This window comes from Equus przewalskii, chromosome 20 (genome assembly GCF_037783145.1).
Source record: "Equus przewalskii isolate Varuska chromosome 20, EquPr2, whole genome shotgun sequence".
Lineage (NCBI taxonomy): Eukaryota > Metazoa > Chordata > Mammalia > Perissodactyla > Equidae > Equus > Equus przewalskii.
The window spans coordinates 27,665,261-27,684,917 of record NC_091850.1 but is presented as its reverse complement, the minus strand read 5'-3'; the positions used below and the strand labels follow the sequence as shown (position 1 = coordinate 27,684,917).

General features: G+C 39.7%; 1 protein-coding gene across 2 annotated transcripts in view; it reads left to right on the top strand.

Annotated features, from left to right (window-relative positions):
- Positions 1–19,657, top strand: part of WDR70 (WD repeat domain 70) — a 284,509-nt gene that overhangs the window by 259,155 nt on the left and 5,697 nt on the right. For both annotated transcript variants that reach the window (XM_008518461.2, XM_070586984.1), the window contains exons 14-17: positions 2,663–2,763; positions 4,402–4,481; positions 6,462–6,578; positions 8,839–9,001. In XM_008518461.2, the coding sequence (XP_008516683.1) occupies positions 2,663–2,763; positions 4,402–4,481; positions 6,462–6,578; positions 8,839–9,001 (461 nt within the window). The remainder of the gene's footprint in view (positions 1–2,662; positions 2,764–4,401; positions 4,482–6,461; positions 6,579–8,838; positions 9,002–19,657) is intronic.

Sequence of the window (19,657 nt, the reverse complement as noted above, 5' to 3'; positions counted from 1 at the left end):
ATCAGACATTGGTCTGTTGGCCTGGACGATTGCCTCTCTCTAACATTTACACCCTCAGCGTAGAGGGAGAGAGTAACAGTAACCCGCTGCCCCTGGAAACTGCCTGTTTGGCTGGGTGTCTTGGAATTTACCAGGGCTACGCTGTGGATCTTTTCCAATTCTGCACCCTGCTCACTTGAAAACATATTTGAGAACCAGTAATCTTAGATTGCTTAGCCAGACCTCTAGAGAACCAAGGAAGAGAAATAAATTTAATGCTATGTCCTTAAGATTGTCCTGGAGCCATGTGTGGGTGGCTGAGATTTCTGAAGGCCCTTGAAAGCCCCCTCACTATCTTCTTTTGCTCACTGGTTCATGCATATCCCTCTTTTTAAGACCACATTAGGAGGGAGCTAACCTTACTGCATTTGTAGGATACTTGAGTATAATAATGATCTGGAGAAATAAAATTATTCCTCATAGATAGCAATGATTTAACTTAAAAATTGTCTCCAACTCCACTTAGCAAAGCGATCCATTTAGGCTTGGGTGAACTGTAACTTTTAGTTCATTTCTTCAGGAAACATTTATTGAGCACCAGACACTAATCTGGGCACTTGGGATATATTGCCACGTAAGTCAGACCAAGATCTCTGCCTATGTGGAACATACGTTTTAGTGGGGGAGGCTGACAAGAAACACAATTAACAATAAATTATATATTATGTTAAAAGGTGATACATGCTATAAAAAAAGAAAAAGCAGAGTAAGGGGAGTTGTGGGTACAATTTTAAATAGGGTGGTCTGGGTAGCAATGACATTTAAGCAGAGTCTTGTAGGAGATGAGTATTGGCTTGGATGGATTTATTCTAGATAGGGTTTATGAAATATGTTTGTGACTCTTCTCATGTTTCCACATACCTGGCTGTGACCATCTGGAAATTTCCAGTGGTCTAAGCATGGTTCTCAAATTAATCTCAGTGGTGGTGCACCTGGAAGTCAGGCTGAACTTTACAGACCATAAACTATTGATATACTTAATTCCATCTTACCAACCAGGCACGGTTTTATTAGGAGAAAATGTGACTTTTTATACAGATGCATTATAAAGTACGTTCCTTGAACATATGAACAAAACAATGACAACCCCCCAAAATGTCAAACTGTATATGATTTACTATTTTCAAGTTTTTCTGTTAATATTCACTCATTATTATATATGTATTATCATCTTTTAGCACTTGCCAGCAGACATTGGGTAGCGGGCACCACAGATTTAAGAAAAATTGTGGAAAGAAATCCTAAAATTTTGAAAACCTGCCCTTTTAGTATAATTTTTCCCCTATCAACAGGGAAAACATAGCCTCTCTGATTTGATTTTCTCAGTAGAACATCTTTAGTGGTGCATCTCTTTAGTGGTGCAGAGCCTAGGAACCACTCTTCTAGAGTCTTGTCAGACACGAATTAGAAGTCCTGAAGACTTACATTTCTTCCTTACTTCCTCAGGAATCTCAGAGAAGGATTTGTAGCCCTTTAACTTGACGCGTATTTTTTGCCAGTCAGGTGGGAGCCAGAATTTCTCTCAAAAGGGACTGCAGAGATTCCCAGATATTCTATCTTAACAAAAGAGTGGGCTGGTTAGGGAGAAGAAACCAAAGAAGTTCAGCCCAAGGTAGACTGGGGAGACAGATTCCATGATTTTGATTTTACTATTAGAATGTAAAATGGCAATATCTAATTGTAGCCTTTTTCCCCTTAATCCTTGTACATTGCTTGGCACGTGATAGGTTCTTAATAAACATTAAATTAATGTTTCCCCTCGTCTCTTGTTCTATCAGAGCGGGATCTGCAGCATTGCACATGGTGTTTCTGCCCACCAACCTCAGCTTCATCTTTTTTCTCCTTAATACTATCCCTGCTATGCCCCCGCCTCTGCCCTCTTACTGCAGACAAAAATTAGAAACAGGTTGCAGTTCTCACTGAGAAGTTGTGGTTCTTTCTGACCCCAGAGCACCACTTATTTTTCTCACCAGTAATGAATTCAAAGGATCATAACTTTCAGTGACCCTTCTCTTAAACAGCGTTTCATTCAGGTTAATGTCAAGTATTTGTATTCCGTATCTCTGTTTTACTTCTGCTGTTGTCCTGCTGGTTTATCTCATAGATAGGGACATATTATTCAGTGCCTGCAAATATGTGTTGTTCCTTAAAAAGCTTTATGAGATTTGGATCTTTGTGAAGTAAAAACAATAACCACCTGGCCTCAATCTGCTGTCCAGAGGGACATATTGTGTGTGTAAAAGCATGAAACACTGAATCCAAAGCTGCTTCAGTGGTAAGCAGAACTGTATTATGTGGGTTCAGCATTCCAAGATGCCAGCCTCGCAAGGCAATGGAGCTGGGAAAGCCTAACTTTGTGGTTTCAAAGCTGTTAGGAAAGGAGAGGAGGGATGTCAGGAAGGGAGCATCTTTTTTATTTTTACAGGATAATCACACAGATAATAGTGATGGAACAGAACTTAACCTAGGAACATGACCTTGTAGTTTAGAAGAAAATGTCCTAAAAGTTACAGGTAACCATCAGGATGATATTCAGTTTAGTAAATTAGCCACCAAAGTACCAGCAGGCATTTTCCATTTTTATTTGGCCTCTTTGGTTGATTACTGTGCCTTTCCTTTTCAGAGTGTTGTCCGCTGCCTGTGGCACCCAAAGCTGAACCAGATCATGGTGGGAACTGGAAACGGATTGGCTAAAGTCTATTATGACCCCAACAAGAGTCAGAGGTATTTCATACGTATTGCCTGTTTTAGATGGATGACAACAACTGGGGGGAGGACTTTTTTTTCACCCCTGCTCTTATTTATTTCCCCCTTTGATGGGGATCCACCCTTTTAGAAGCTGCAGCTGGCACAGAGTAAAGCCTCAAACTTCTAGTATTGTGCTTTAGAGAGGCTTTGGGTATTGCCCTTGATCTACACAAAATTCAAAGTGAAAGTTTCCTGGGGATTTGCAGTTCTTTAGCTGAAATGTCGAGTGCAAGGGGGTGGGGAGGGCCTGCTCACTTTGCATACCACCCTGGATGGTGGCATTAGCAGTGATGCATGTAAGGGATTAACAAGCAGGGAACTAGCCACTTACAGGAAATGGGACCAGCTAGTCCATTTTGTTCCCTTTCTGTTTGGGCTTTTATCAGGTACCAATTGCATGTTTGGCAGGGTTGTTCTCTGCCAGCAGAAGGGGACAGCACAAATACTTGCCCCTTTAACCCCATGCTCACCTCAAATGCCAGGGTAAAGCACACCAATGTGTTTCAAAGGTCCAGAACTTCGCTAGAGGCTCAGTTGGTCCCTCAGATATTTCCAGTTTCCTTGGGCACAAATGTGGACTTGTGTTACCACCCAAAAAAGGATGGTTTTGTTTCCCGCTGTTAAGGTACAGTGACTGATGAGCTGTTTCTTTAGAGTAAGCCTTGGTTAGCTAATATTAAAATTCACATGCTAAATTCACTGGGGTTCCTTCCTGACAAACCTGTTTTGAGGCCCCACATCCTTTTTGGGGAAAGGAAACCCATACTCTGTTAATTCATTGACTATAATTTGGCTCTGAATAGAAACAGACAGTCTTGTCTTCCTTCAGAACTTTCTGGATTAGAGTTGGAACCCGTGTCCTATAAAATGAAGTTATGTACTGAGGTATTTAAGAACAATAGGATTTTGTTTGCTTTTTAATAAAGGAATCGAAAGTGCTAATATAATTTGGATGAGAGGGAGTCTGTTCCACTTGAAAAAACAGTGAACCCCATTTGATAGCACCCGTTTAGAGGGCACTATCTTTAGAGTCTTTACTTTTAAGAAATTTGCCTATTTGTAGTTGTTCCTCCTGAAAGAGATAGCTCGTCATTGCTAAGGAGAAGTGAATTGTTCTAAGCACACTTTTGGTTAATCCCACACATTGTCAGGCTGTAGCCAGTTGGCAACACTGCCAAGGACTCAGTTCCAGCCACTTGTGCTCTTATATTTGAGATGTGGACAAATGCCACTTGGGGTGTAGACCACCCAGGTTGCTTTCATCTGAGACATAAACTACAATTTGAACCCTGTGACCCTTAGGGTGAAAAGGTTGATTCTCTTTAAGATCTTAATTTTAAATTATTTCTGTAGATTTTTTAAACTAACTTTCTGCTGCCCAGTTACCGGTCCAACCCTTTTGCTCAGTAGTAACCACTGACTAACAGACTCACTTTCCCATACATTTAATCTCTTATCACTGAGAGCTCCATCTGTTGCCATCCTTTAGAAAGTCAAGGACTTGGTAAGAGGGTGTGCACAGAGTATGTTCCTGAAAATATATAATGCTTTTGACATAGACTTTCTGTTTCTAAGACCAAGTAAAGAAAATAATTTCCTTTTACCCCTCCTCAGGGGAGCAAAATTATGCGTGGTTAAAACCCAACGGAAGGCAAAACAAGCTGAGACTCTAACCCAGGACTACATCATCACCCGTAAGTTGTCAGCATGGTCTCTCCGTCATAGATCTCCCTTCTATTCTAGTGTGCAGTTGATCTCATGGCTTTAAAGACAGAAAAAGCCCTCAGAGTTCAGGCATATATTACAAAATATCCCGTTCACGTGGATAGGACCGCGAGTCATGTAACAGCTAACCCCGTTAGCTTCTGTCACTCATCACAGAGACAGGGTTATTTTGTGTAACTTTCAACCCCAAAGGGAAAAGCCTATTTGAGCCTAATGCATTACTCCATAGCAGCCTTTTAAAGAATAGCAATCTGTTCTAAGAATAAACAAGAAGGAGTGCAGGGCTTGGAATCAGGAGACGTGGATTTGTCCAGTTCCACCTCTGACTGGCAGTGTGATGTTGAACAACTGAACTTTATCAGGAGAGTAAGGAGACTAGCGAAGGGTCTCCTCCAGCTCCCTCTGATATTCTGTGACCGCGTGATCCCGAGACATTTAGATATAAAATTAACTACCTGGGGTGTGATCAGAAATCTTATTCAGACAGAGCAGCTTTTCTTGGGTATGTCACACAACCTCGTTAGTCTGGCAGCTTTTTGTTTCCCAGAGCCACATCTCAGACAGGTAGCAGCTAGGAGGGAACTCTTGCATGTGATAGCAATTGTCATTAGCAGATGCCCCTATGGACTTGATCAGTCTCAGTCTAAAGCCCAGGGGGCGCTGTACTGCTGGGTTTTCTCCCTGGAGGTGGGTCTCCTATAAGACCAAGTCCCTTGAAGCTTATGGTCGGTAAAGAGATCCCATGGCACTTTTTTCAAGAGTAGAAGTGTTAAAGTCGGTGTCATAACCAGTCTAGCTCATGTAATTACATGCGGCCTACTTAAATTCCTCCAGTCGTTTGAAGTGAAAAGCTATTTTTCCCCCTCCTAAAAATACTGTTGTGTCATGTTGCCTGACAGAGTGACGTGTGGCTGTGTTTCTCAGGCAGAGAAACCCAAGGCAGTCATGTTTCACTGATGAGTGATATGGTCCTGGCCCAGACTGGCAGTAGGGGTAGAAGGTGGGGGATACTGGAAGCGTTTTTGAGGTGTTAGAGACATTTCTGTTATTCATATTATAAATTCCCTTTAAACCTTTCCCTCCCCAAGTCCCCTGGAAGAAGCCTTCTCTTTTAAAGGAGGTTTTAGTCTGTGTGTAAGCATCCAAAGAAATTATTCTAGTACTTTTTTTGGTCAAAAAAAGATACTTAATTCTTCCCCCAATAATCTTCTCCCTCTCTCCCAAAATATCACACTGTGTTCCTTTTAAGTTTGTATACTCTTTTATATTCTGAAATTTAATTCCAAGATTAAGTAAACAACCAACAGCAATTGGACAAATATTACTTTGATTTTCGTTCTTTTGTTTTGTCCACCATGGAGGAGTAGGGATAATTCCCCATCAAGTCACCCTGTCAGGAGATTGAGGCACCCCCGTGCATTCCAGGCAAGCTTTATCCCAGTTTCAGTGGGATAAGTGCTCCTCCCTTCCGGTTACTCAGTGTTGTCTCCTCCTGAGAGGTGGTCACATTTCAGAAATGTGTGAAGTGATTCCAGTGTTTATGAGGCATCTGAGTAAACTTCAGGGCTGATAGGCAAGCTGTTGGTATTATTCACATTTGGGTCTTGTAAGAAAAAATTAGAGGCAGCCCCGTTAAGTGTTTCTTTTCAAAACTGCAGAAATTAAGTTCAACTGCTACCCATGGTTTGGGAGATGGCGAGCCTCACTGATGTTTCCATGACGGTATTTGACAGGATTTCCTCAGTGCCATTAGTTGCCAGGAGAGGTGAACAATGAGTCTGGTCTCAAACAAAATTGGCTAATTGGTTACAGTAAGACTGTCTTTTATTATTAGATGAAGGCTGTCATCGTGACTTCCATTTCTTCTTTCAGTTAGTCATGCTCTAGCTATGTTTTTGGATGGAAGGGTTATTATCATAATGAAATTTTTCAAATGTGACTTTTTGTAGCTCATGCCCTGCCTATGTTCCGTGAGCCCCGCCAACGAAGTACAAGGAAACAGCTGGAGAAGGACCGACTGGATCCCCTGAAGTCTCACAAACCCGAGCCTCCTGTAGCAGGCCCAGGTGACTGTGCTGTAGCTCGTGACCTGCAAAGGGGGTTGGCGGCAGGGTGGGGCAATTGATAGAGAATTGGGAAGATCTTTTGGGCCTGGGTGCCTCTTTGTCTTCAGAAAGATTTTACTAAATAGGGGTTTTCAAATATTTTCTTTTTAGCATCAGAACTTCTTGCTTAGGGATCTGGTGTGGAATCCCAGTGCATAAAATAGATAAAATGGAGCTGCTGTGCTGAAGTACAGAGGGAACCTGGAGCACCTTCTGTTCAGTCTCTAACTTGAGCCCTTTAGTGATGTTGGTGGAACTGTGGGGCTCCTGGGAACCCAGTGTTAAAACCCCTGCTCTCAATGTTGGCTTAATATACAACATTGGATACTTTGACCAGAATCCAGGCTGGATTAGGTTTCACAAAAGGCAGAAAGTGGCCATCATTTAGTTCTGTGTTGATAAAATGGAGCTGCCCACTTTCCCTAGAAGATGAATGAAGTCCTTAGAGTTTTTAGGAAAGTAAATACCAGAAGAAAGTAAGACAGCATTGGCTATTGTGCAGCACATACCTTTATTAGAGTCCCATTTTCTGTTATCACCTGTGTGGTTTCCGTTTGTCCTAGGCTCACAAGCCTATAGCTTTTGACTTGTTAATTCCTGTGAACCTGAGTTTTGGACCTACATCTATTCGGCCCACCCCTTCAGCATTGAAAACATTTCACATACCAATCTCAATTTTTCTTTTTTCACTTCCTCTGCCACCCATCCTAATCAAAGTTCCTAAATAATATTCTTACCTGGATTACTGAAAAACTCTTCTAACCTTATTTCAAGTTACTCTTTTTCCTCCCCACCCTACTTCCATTCATCTTACACACAGCTTTTATTCCCAACTCCTCCAGCTTTCATATTGCTACTACTCCTAAATCTGCATAAGCTTCCCACTGTCCAGTTGCATTTCCGGAGATTTGAAGTTCTCTACAGTCTGCCTCTAACCCACTCTTGAGCTTTACACCTTATTTCTGTTCTACTTTTGGTTCACTCCTGCCCCTAAATGCCCAGGGAGCTTTTGTCTTTCTGTGCTTTTGTACTTAAACCATTCTTATTGAAAATAACCTTCTCTGTCTTCTGAGCTTTCTTAAATTGGCTCCATCTCTTCCTAAGGACAACCCCCTCAACCACCTCTGCCTGAAGAGCTCTTGCCTCCCTTTTAAGTGCTACAGTAGTTACTGACCACACAAATTCTTTGGCAATTAATTATTTCCTGCTTTATTTAGTCTCTTGTTATCTTGATTTATAAAATTAACTTTTAGTGCTATTTGGCTTTTCGTGTTTTTTGGGTTTTTACCTGAGGAAGATTCACCCTGAGCAAACCTGTGTTGCCAATCTTCCTCTTTTTGTGCATGAGCTGCCGCCACAGCATGGCCACCCACTGACAGACGAGAGTGGTGTAGGTCTGCGCCTGGGAACCAAAGTGGAGTGCACTGAACTTAACCACTAGGTCACCGGCGCTGATCCTTACGTTTTTTTTTTTTTAAATCCTCCTAAAAAGTCATACATTTTTTTGAGTACTGGACACCAGGCTGGCTGTTGGGGATCAAGTAGGAAATAAATCTATGCCCTTGTGGAGCTTCCTGTCTACTAGAGCAATTATAGTACAGTAAAATAATGTGAATCGGTGTGTTCAGCTTATTTGTTTTCTCTCCTACAAGGTACCTGGAAGCTGACAAGCCCTAAGATATGTTTGTTTAAAACTAAAATAGCATCTGATGAATATTGGTTATATTTACTAATTGAATTTCAAATGTTCATGCCTGAGGAATTTTTTTAAGGCATATACATGGCAAAGTATTTGTAATTCTTCCTACATTGGTATCATTATGTAAATTAAGCAACTAAGACATAACAAAAAATGTCTTTTTCTATGTAAAAATGTTATGGGGAAATTGAGGTTTGGTGATTTCCTACTCTGGTTGTGATTATCATAAATGACAGCTGAAAGAACAATACTCAAATACTCTTAAGATTTGTGTGCTTCAAACCAAAGTTTGAAGAAGCCCTAGAGTGCTCAAAACCTTGATTCCATGGGGAAAGACAAAAATTGGGTAAACCAAAGTAAAGCTCTGGCCCCATTTTGTCATTCACTTAACAGGCCACCTTGGAAGCCAGCACTGAGGGATTCTCACCCTTGTCAATCTGACAGTACAGTGCACACAAGGTATACTTATATATTGCCATGCACGTTCTGTTTCTGATTTGTGGTTTCTTTCCTTTGGAACAGGTCGAGGCGGCCGGGTTGGAACCCATGGGGGTACTCTGTCGTCATACATCGTGAAGAACATTGCTTTGGACAAGACCGATGACAGCAATCCCCGGGAAGCCATTTTGCGGCATGCCAAAGCAGCTGAAGACAACCCATATTGGGTTTCTCCAGCATATTCCAAGTAAGGAGACAGCCTTTTAAAATAGAAAAATTATTGTGTTTGGTGAATGGGAAGAACACAACAATGGCCACTTTGAGGTTCTAACTTCTCCACTTCTTGTTTTACTCTTGAGCATGAAAAACAGACCAGGTACTCATAGGTCCTGAAACCTAGGCATTTGTTTGTATCTTAGAACTTTAAAATGGTGAATTTTTGAACCAGACCAGTTCCATCAGAGTTATAGCCTAGTATAAACCCATTATGTGAAGCCCACTCTACCTATGATTAAAAAAAAGAGGAGCGCCGGCCCTGTGGCCGAGTGGTTAAGTTTGCGCGCTCTGCTTCGACGGCTCAGGGTTTCACTGGTTCGGATCCTGGGCATGGACGTGGCACCACTCATCAGGCCATGCTGAGGCAGTGTCCCACATACCACAACTAGAAGGACCCACAGCTAAAATATATACAACTATGTACTGGAAGGATTTGGGGAGATAAAGCAGGGGGAAAAAAAAAGAAGATTGGCAACAGTTGTTAGCTCAGGTGCCAATCTTTGAGGGAAAAAAGGGAAATTACTGCCTATATGCATTATCTTAGTTAGGGAGGCTTTACACTTTACTTAGTCCCCTAATGTTAAGACTTTACATAACCATGGTACAATTAATTAGCAATGCCATGAAATTAACAGTAGTATAATACTGTTAACTAAGCTTATCTGATTTTCCTGTTTTTCTGCTTTCTCTGTTCCGGGATCCTATCCATGGTCCCACATTGCATTTAGTTGTTACTTCTCCTTAGTCTTCTCCAGTCATAATAGTTTCTCAGTCTTTCTTGTCTTTCATGAGCTTGATGCTTTCAGTGAACACTGGCTTGTTGTTTTGTACACTTTCTCTCAGTTTGGGTTTGTTTGATATTTTTTCATGATTGTAATGAAACTTTGCATTTTTGGCAAAAATAATACAGGAATGATGTATCATTCTCAGTGCATCTTATCAGGAGCTTCGTGTCACTGTGTCTCATGTCACTAACTTTGATCCCTTGGTTAAGGTGGTGTCTGCCAAGTTTCTCCACTGTAAAGTTTCTGTCATTCCATTTTGAGTTAATAAATTTCTTGGGAGTGATATTTTAAGACTATGCAAATTCTCTCTCTCCTTACGCTTCTGCTTTCTAATTTTATCATCCATGGGTAGATTTGCCTGCAATGGTTATTAGTGTGGCGTTTGCCTAATGGTGATTTTCTGTTTCCCTCTTTTCTTCTACATTTATTAATTGGAATTCTACTGAAAGGAAGAATTGTCTTGTCTCCCACATTTATTTATTTTTCAAGTATTTTTTTATATCAGTATGGACTTTAAAATACTTTATTCTATGGGTTAAAATCCAATGCTATCATTATTTAGTCTGTTGCTCACGTTGTTCCAGCTTTGGCCTGTGGAATCCCCTTCAGAACGGCTCCTGTCTTCTTTCAACAAGTCCCTGTATTTTTTTGAGCACTTCCTTACTTTCTGGCACCACAAAATGTTCCAGGCTCATCTTTCTGGGTTTTTTTGGTCCCAGTCCTAGAACCAATCACTTCTCCAAGGAATTCTGGTTCCTTTTCTTGGAGAATGATGTTTAGAAACCAAGAAGTTGGTGCTAGAAGTGCTCATTGCTACTAAAATGTCGCTTCTTCTAGGTCCTCTCAACTGACAAAGCTCAGAAATAGATGTATGTATACTAACCTACGCATACACACGCGTACATATTTATATTTTAAAAATCATGAGTTTAAACTGGTGCCTCTCATTGCAGTCCTGTAGCGCAGAGTTCATTTCCCCTTTCCCCTTTCCGTATTTGTAACTTCTTTCTCCAGTGGTGAGAAAACCAGCTCTCGTTATCTGCAATAGATTTACTTATTTGTTCAGTTCTGGTCTACACATAAAGTAGTTTCAGAATTGCTGACCCCACTGTGAGAAATACTTTCCCTAAGTAGAGTACAGCGTTTGTGTACAGTTCTTTTTGTCTTTTTTAGCCTTACAGTATCTATCTAGTCAAGATATTGTTTTCCAAACTTACTTGGCTTAGATCTTTTCTTCTCCACTCCTGTCAGTGTGATTATGTTATTCATTTGAAGTGCAGTTAGGGTCATTTGTTAGTGTTTGTATTCTCTTTGGGGTTTCTCGCATATTCTGGGGTTTTTTTTAGGGTGTGTGTGGGGTATGTGAACTATTCTTGTAGTGCTAGGAGTCAGAACTTTAAAAGAGATATACTCAGAGGAGTGCCACACCTTCTTTATCCCTGCCACCCCATTCCAGCAGCCCCCCATTCTTTCAGTCCTTTTCCTACTCACCCCTATAGGTAACCAGTCTCTATTTTCTGGTTTGTCTTCTTTTGCACAAATGAGCAGAAACGTATTTTCTTATATCTGCTCCTTTCTTACATGAAGGGCTGCATGGTATAAATACTCTTTTGGGCTTTGCTGTTTTTCACTTAGCAATATGCCCTGGAAATCACTCTATATGAGTTCACAGAGCTCATTCTCATTCTTTTTGATAGCTGCATGGTGCTCCATTGTATGGATGTACCATACTTTATTCAACCATTCTCTTCTCTATTGTTATTTAGGTTGTTCCCAGTATTTTACAGGTACTAACAATGCTACACTGAATGAATTTGTGCATGTATATTTTTGTATTGTTGGAAGTGTATTCACTTTTTTCTTGATGTCTTTATGTATTGCTAAAGTTTTCAATTATGAGAAAGCTGCACCCTGATCGCTTTTCAAAACATTAATATGCTGGAAAAAATCACTTATGTACCAACTCAGCTTACGTGTTTACTGATGTCAGTCCCCTATCTGCTATGAACTTCTTTGCATAAAAGAAAAAACATTGTCTTAGCTTGGGTTCCTTAGAAACAGATGCTGAGATAAAGATTCTCATAAAGGTGATTTATTAGGAAGTGTTCCCAAAGAAAACCAGTACAGGAGTGGAGAAGTGTAATGAAGCCGAGCAAGGGTACAGTATCAAGCAAAGTTCCAGGAAGGGTCACTTTGGTTCAGTCCCACAGAGCCACCCTGGAGACCCTGGTCAGAGGCACAGTAGCTGGAGTACTTACACTCCAGTATCTGTTGCTCATTGGTAATGGCTGGAGATGGGGTTTGGGAAGACAGTGCCAGGCTCTTGCGGCTCTCCAGGGCTTTAGCAACCTGCCAACAGCCTTCTGACAAAGAGAGATAGGTGCTGCTGTTGTGAGTGAAAGCACCTCACACATAGATGCTAGAGGGATTTGAGGGCATTCTGTGGGGATCACTGCATCCTCTGCTCTGCACGTTGTAGCAGAACAGGCTTAGCTGAACTGTGTATTGTCAGTGGTGGTTGTTCACAGTATATGTTAGTAACCAGACAGTACAGATGGAACATCTCTGAACAATTAATTGGATAATATTACAACAGCTAAGAGGGTCATATCAAGGCTGGCCAGCTAAATAGTATGCATTTATAGCCTTCATTTGTATAGAATTTGTGTGTATATAAACTAATGTATGTCAACTCATCATTGGCAGCCAGATAAGCTTATAAACTATGCCTCTGTTGACACTTCTGTTTTTAATGGAGTGTTTTCTATTATTATTAGGGATTCTTTTATACTTCAAAAAACTTGTTTAGAAACATACCAAAAATTAGCTGAGGAGAGAAGAGTAAACAGACCCATGGTTTAAAATTTGCTATACATAGCAAGAATCATTTTGATAGCAAACTGCTCCAAATCGATGTGTGTATGTTTACACACAAAGCGAATCATTGAGGTGTCTCCATAAATATTGACATCATACAGTTTACTGATTTTTGATTGATATTAACAATATATAATTCATAGGAAGGTGCCAAAGATCTATCTTACCACTGAAGAAAATGAGACACTAAGAAGATAACTTTTAGAACCTGCTGGATAGCAAGTCATTGCTAGAGCCCAGGCCAAGAACCTGGCCTTAGAATTTCCAGGTTATTGTTCTAACTTCTAACAACTAATTATTTTGATAAAAGATCAAACTTCAATTTTTTATGTTGGAAATTTTAAGTAATACATGCACACAGTGCAAAAACAAATCCAGCAGTGCTAAAGGGTAGACAGTGGAAATTCAAAAGCCTTTCTTTCCCTTTGGCCCCCGGTTCCTTCATTCTACTACTGAGGGATGCCCACCACCCACACATTCCTGTATTTCCTCCGAGAGAGAGAGTCCTTGCATAAACGAACAGATACGTATGTACATGCGTTCATTGTTTAAAAGCACAGGTATATAGCATGTTTTACAAGCTGGTTTTTGTTTGTGTTATTTTGTTGGTTTTTTACTTTGTTTTTTACTTCGAAGATTGGACCAGATTCGTCCATCCATATCTAGCTCATTCTTTATGCTTTCTTGATATTTTCCATTCAATGGATATGTTATACTTTTCTAAAATACCTTATTGAAGGATATTTACATAGTTTTCAGTCTTTTGCTTTCATAAATACTGAAATTAATATCTTTGGGCGTACTTATTTGCCCACATGTACAAAACTTGTGGAAATAGAATTGCCAAGTCAACGGGTATTTGCATTTTAAATTTGTATAAATGGTGCTGAATTTTCCTCTAAAGAGACCTTTTAATCAACTTCTCCAGTGTATCGGCCCCTCCCTCATCCTTGCTGAGAGATGGTTCCTTTTATCTTTGCCAAACTCATAGGTGAAAACTTGTATTGCATTGTAGTTTACGCTTACATTTTTACATCTTTTAAGCATGTTTTCATATGTTAAAAGCCTTTGTTTCCTGTGAACTTTTCTACTTATGTCTTGTGCCCATTTATCTATCAGTTGATGGGTCCTTTTCCTATTGGTTTGTAAGAGTGCTTTATATTAAAGAGCTTAACCCTTTGTGTGTCATGTATTACAGATGTTGGTCCCAGTCAGTCATTTTTATTTTACTTTGTTTATGACATTTTTCCCATGTGTGAAAAAAATTTAATGTAGTCAGATTTAGAAATTTTTCTTTCTTGGGTTTTATTTTAGTTAGGAAAGCCTCCACTCTCCAAGATTATTCTTTAAATTCTCCCATCTTTCCATTTAATACTTTTTAAAAAAATTTTTTAGAGTTAAATCTTTGATTCACTGGAATTGTTTTAGTGACAGGAGTGAGGTGGGTGTATTAGTTGCTTGGGGCCACCATAACAAATTACCAAAAACTTGGTGGCTTGAAAAGCAGAAATTGATCCTTTTACAGTTCTGGAAGGCCAAAGTCCGAAATTAAGGTGGCAGCCAGAGCCGCACTCCACATGGGGCTCTAGGGGAAAATTCATTCCATGCCTCTTCCAGCTTCTGGAGGTTGCCTGCCTGCTCGGCTTGTAGCCGTGTTACTCCAGTCTCTGCTTAGTCTTGGCGTCGCCTTCTCCTTTGTGTTGGTCTTCTCCTCTTCTCTCTTATAGGATACCTGTGATGTCATTTAGGGCCCACTTGAGATAATCTAGAATTAATTCCTCACTTTCAGATCCTTAATCACATCTGCAAAGACCTTTTTTTCCAAATTCTACAGTATTCACAGGTTCCAGGGATTTAAGGTGGGTATTTTGGGGGGCCATTTTTCAGCCTACCACCGTAGAACTCCAATTTAGTCTTTCCTAGTTGGTTAGCCAGTTGCTGTTAAACTGTTTTATTGGGTAATCTAATTTTCCTCATTGAATTGAAATTATATCTTTATTATATGTACTGCACTCACGTGAATTTTAGCCAGTTTCTGGGCTTTCTGTTCTGTTCCGTTAATTGATCTAGTCAAGTATCGATACCAAATGGTTTTCAGTATTGGAGGGCTGCCTGCTCTCCTTAGTCTTCTTATCAGAATTTTTCTATCTATTCTTGCAGGTTTCTGTAACCTTACTCTAAGTTATCTGGTAACCTCTCCCCCCAAAAAATTCTTGGTGCTATTTTTGTTGAAATTGAGTTATATGTATATGTTAATTTATATAGAGTTTTATAACATTGCTTCTTTTAAACCAAGAAAAGGGTATGTCTTTTCTGTTTAGTCACGTCTCTTTATCCCTCGGTAGTATTTGTGAGTTTTCTTCATATAGATCTACATTTCCTTTTAAGTTTATTTCTAGTTATTTTATCTTTTTGTGCTCTTGTAAATAGGATCATTTCTTCTGCTGAATTTATAACTCCATTGTATATGGGAATGCTATGTGTTTATATATATACATGTATTATTAATTTATATATGGGTATTTGTTTCATATCTATTTACTGTATTTTCCTACTGTTTAAATGATTTTTTACTCAATTTGCTTGGGGTATTCAGGCATAAAATTATATCATATGCAAATAATGTTAAATTTACCTCTTTTTTTTCCAATTTTTATGCCTGCTCTTTCTTTATCTTATCTAATTGTATTGACTAGTACTGCCAGAACAATATTAAATAATATCAGTAATCACATCCTTTTATCACCTCAAACTTTAACAGGAGTGACTCCATTAGGTTGAAACATACGTAATTGCCTTTTTTGTAGGTGAAAAAAGTCAAATGTCAGTGGTTTCATATTGTTCAGTTTAATGGTATTTCCCAGTAAGACATGATACCTTTTGAAAACACATGTACAAGATGTTAAGGAAGAATCCATCTTATTTTATTTTATTTATTCATTCAACAAAGGTTTATTGAACACCTACTATGTGTCAGATACTGTTCTAGGTTGTGGGGATACAGCAGTTTTTATCGAGCTTATATTCTAGTTGACAGAGACAGACAATAAACAAATCCATAAATGTTAGATGGTAGCAAGTGAAAAGAAGAAAACTAAAATAGGGGACATAGAGTAACCAGGGGGTTAAAAGGGTGCTATTTGTAGATATAGTGATCAGGGGAGAACCTCTGCTGAGTGATCTGTGACCTGAGTGAATGAGGGAGTGAGCCATGCGGATATCCAGGGGGGAGCATCCCATGCAGAGCGAACACCACACAAAGACCAGAGGCGTGTTCATCTGAAGTAGATGCTGAATTTTACTGAATTCCTTTCTCGTATCTCTGTGGAAGTGACCATATGGTTGTTCTACTTTGATCAATGAAAATGATCAATTATATTACTGAATTTCTTAAGATCGAATCATCCTTGCATCTTTGGTACGACCCTCGCATGGTTATGGTTTAGTCTTTGTCAGTGCCAGGCTGGCTTTGTAAAAATTCTGTATGCTTTTCTTTTCTATGCATATTCTCGAACTGTTTTATACCATTAAATCTACTTTGTAAAGATTTGATAGATGCCCCTGTGAATCTGTCAAAGCCTGGTGCTTTTGTGGCGAGGAGGGTGAGTAGTAATTCGTTAATTTTCCTCCTTCTTTTCCATCCCTTCGTGGTAAATAGTCTGTTTGGATTTTCTGACTCTTTTGAGTCTGCTTGGTAATTAATATTTTCTTGGAAAATCATTCTTCCAGATTTTCAACTTTCTTTAAATAGAATTAATTGAAGTGGAAATGGGTTTTGTTCCTTGGTGACTATTGCCTGATGATATTTTCCTGCACTGGAGGTGATTTGTTTATATTTACAATTGAATAATGTGCTAGCTTAATGGTGGCTCTGCAAAGTGGGTGGAACGGACATTGTCGTATCGTCTCCTTACATATGAGGAGACTTCGGCATCAAGATTTACAATTAACAATGGTTGCAACTGGAACTAGACTTCATTTCTCTTGATGCCTAATCTAATGAGCTTTTCAGAGGACTGTGATCTCTCTTAATATACACCTTTCTGCCGCTCCCTTTTGCTCCCATCTCTTTCCTTCTACCCAATTTTGTCACCTTACATTTATTGCATACTAACTAAGTTCATGGCACTGTCTGTGGCATGTAATTTGTTAGCCAGAATTGCAGTGCTATTTCTCCCATGTTCACCTGCTAGAGTATACTGTTTACTGCCAAGTGGCGAAGTGTTTGAAGGGAAGCTAATATTTAAAGGATCTTTTCATAAAGGTCACTGTAATTGAGAATGTGTGTCTGGTTGTTTTTCTTCACTGCAATTGACTTCTGTCAGTGATGAAATGAAGATTTACTGTATCTTGCTTTATCACAGAAAAGCACAAGTAGACATTACACAAATTTGCCCACTTGCACGTGACATATACTCACCTTTATTCTCCAGTGATGGTAACAGAGTCTTTGAACACGTTACATTTATCAATTGAGTTTTAAGTTTCATTTCTGGCACTGGCAGTGTAATAGCCATGAAAGTTTAAAACACAGCAGGATCACAGAAGACTCTTGTTCAGCCACACATGGGCAGATTCGATTACAGTTTCTTGTTAAAAGATGTTGCTGGAGGGAGGCGAAAGGAGCTGGCTGGGGAGTGGGCAGGATATAGATCCAGAAGGCTATTAGTTTACATATCTGACTGGGGTAGATGTGTGTGGGAGCCTGGACCCTGGCCAGTAGGCTGACAGCCTGACAGCTCTGTCAGCCATGCCCGTTTTCTTGCCAGATAAGCTGCCATTATTGCTGTTTCAGTCAATTTAATTTTCAGTGTGCATGTCTTGTCTGATACAGGATACATGGATATGTGTGTATGTGTGTTAAAATATCATTCCCCTCCATAAAGGATCCATTTAAAGCCATGTTGAGTTAGTAGGCAATATTGAAAGAGGTCCTTCTTTGATTGAGTAAAGGTTTATATATTATTTGTGTTGGGAAGACACATAAACCCACAGAGATAAATAAAACTTTTTTCTTGAGTTATACTTCAAGGTGACTGATCCTCACTGATCACCATATTCCTGTGGAAAGGCCAGTGTCTCTCAAAGTGGTTTGTGGACTGCCTGTGTCAGAGTGGAGGGAGGGAGTGGGAAGGTTAAAAATGCAAATTTCTAGATTTCACCCCAGCCAGACTCAATTAGACTCTGCAAGATTGGGGCTGGGAATCTGCATCTTGAGAAGTTCCCTAGGTGATTATTTTGTATAGTAATGTTTGATAATAATACAAAAGTAGCTATTGAACATAAACCACAAGTGATTCGCCCTTAAGAAAATACAAAGGTACAGAATAGATTATTTTGATTGTAGAGATTCATACTGAAGACAGAGTATTTACATAACAAAAGTATTTCTTCCTCCAGGAGTTTTTAAAAAATAGCAAGCTGCTATGTTGTATTTAATATATAAATTATTTTATCAAATATATTCCACATACAACTTTTTGAAAATTTACCTGCTATATGAAGTGAGGAACACGTAAGAGTCAAAGCAAGGTTTATAATAACGATGACACTTTTATTACACTTAGACCATGCCAGGCTTGTTTAAAAACTTTATATGTATTATTCATTTAATCCTCCTATGAGGTAAGTGATATTATTGTCTCCATTTTACAAATGAAGAAATTGAGGCTTATAACTTGACCAAAGCCACGCAGGTAGCTGAGTTGGGATTTCAACACAGGCGGTCTGGCTTCAGAGTCAGGCCTCTGCTTTTGACTACTGCAGTGTACTGCTTCGCACCACAATGCAACTGATAGTAGCTATGGGAGTAATAGCGAAGCTGAGGGACGACTGTGTGAGCCAGCAGGCAGGGCGGAAGCACGGCAGGCGGAGTCGGAAGTCCGGGGGTTTAGTTCCTGCTGAGATTCGCTTACCTTCCCTGAGACTATTTCCCCATCTGTGAAGTAAGAGAGTAGGGCTGCACTAATGCCCAGTTTTCACACGTTTTTGAGTGGAAATTGTGGCACACAGTTATATATTTTATAAATGTGAACTTAGAGAGGGCATTGATGATCCTGGGCTGCCTCAGGCCTGTGGGCTCCTCAAAGATTTAATCATTCTGACTTGTTTACCCACTTGGTGGTGAGGTAGCTAATGGTGATTTTAGACAGTTCTTCTTCATTTTTTTCCTCTCTCTTTTTTGTTTTTTGTTTCCCGTTTCCGCAGGTTTCAGATATGTCCCTTTCTCCCCTTCACTCAATCTTCGAATCTCGCAGTAGCCTTATGAGTTAGTGTGTCCTTTTTAATGAGTCTGAGATACGTTTGTCTCTTTTCCAAAATATTATGTGTTCATTTCCTGAAGAAAATAGAACATTCTTTATCTAGAAACATCTTATTGCCTCTCATCTTCTTCTGTGTCCCTAATATTAAAAAAAAAAAATTATCTTTGATTAGTTGTTCACCAGAAAGAAGGGACCATTTCAAGTGGAACCTTTGGTCAAGTTCTTTATTTAATCTTAATAATTCTGCAATTGTGATGACTGGGTCAGAGTTCATCTGGACCATGTTCATTCTCACAGGGTTAACAAGTGTGTCAGATTGTCAAGTCATGGCTATAGTTGACTTTGGCTTTGAGGGTTTCCTTCATAATAAACAATGGGCCCTGAGCCAAAAAAGCTTGTGGTTTATACTCACATACTGATGACTAAATATTACAAGTGATTTCCCTTCATACTCATTCTATTACCCTGGAGCTCGCTTTATGCTTTTTGAATGAATCATATCAGGAGAATATGCATAATTAAGAAAGACTTTGAGCTGTGGATTTTGCATTGCAGCTGCAAACATTTGGGGACTTCATTCTGGCCTGAGCACGAGGGGAGGAGTTTAGAAGGCCCGCGTTAGAGCTTGGTCAGAAGAGAAAGGACAGCTCCGCTGACACTTTGAATCTCTTGCACAAACAATGCACCCCCTAAAATGCCCTT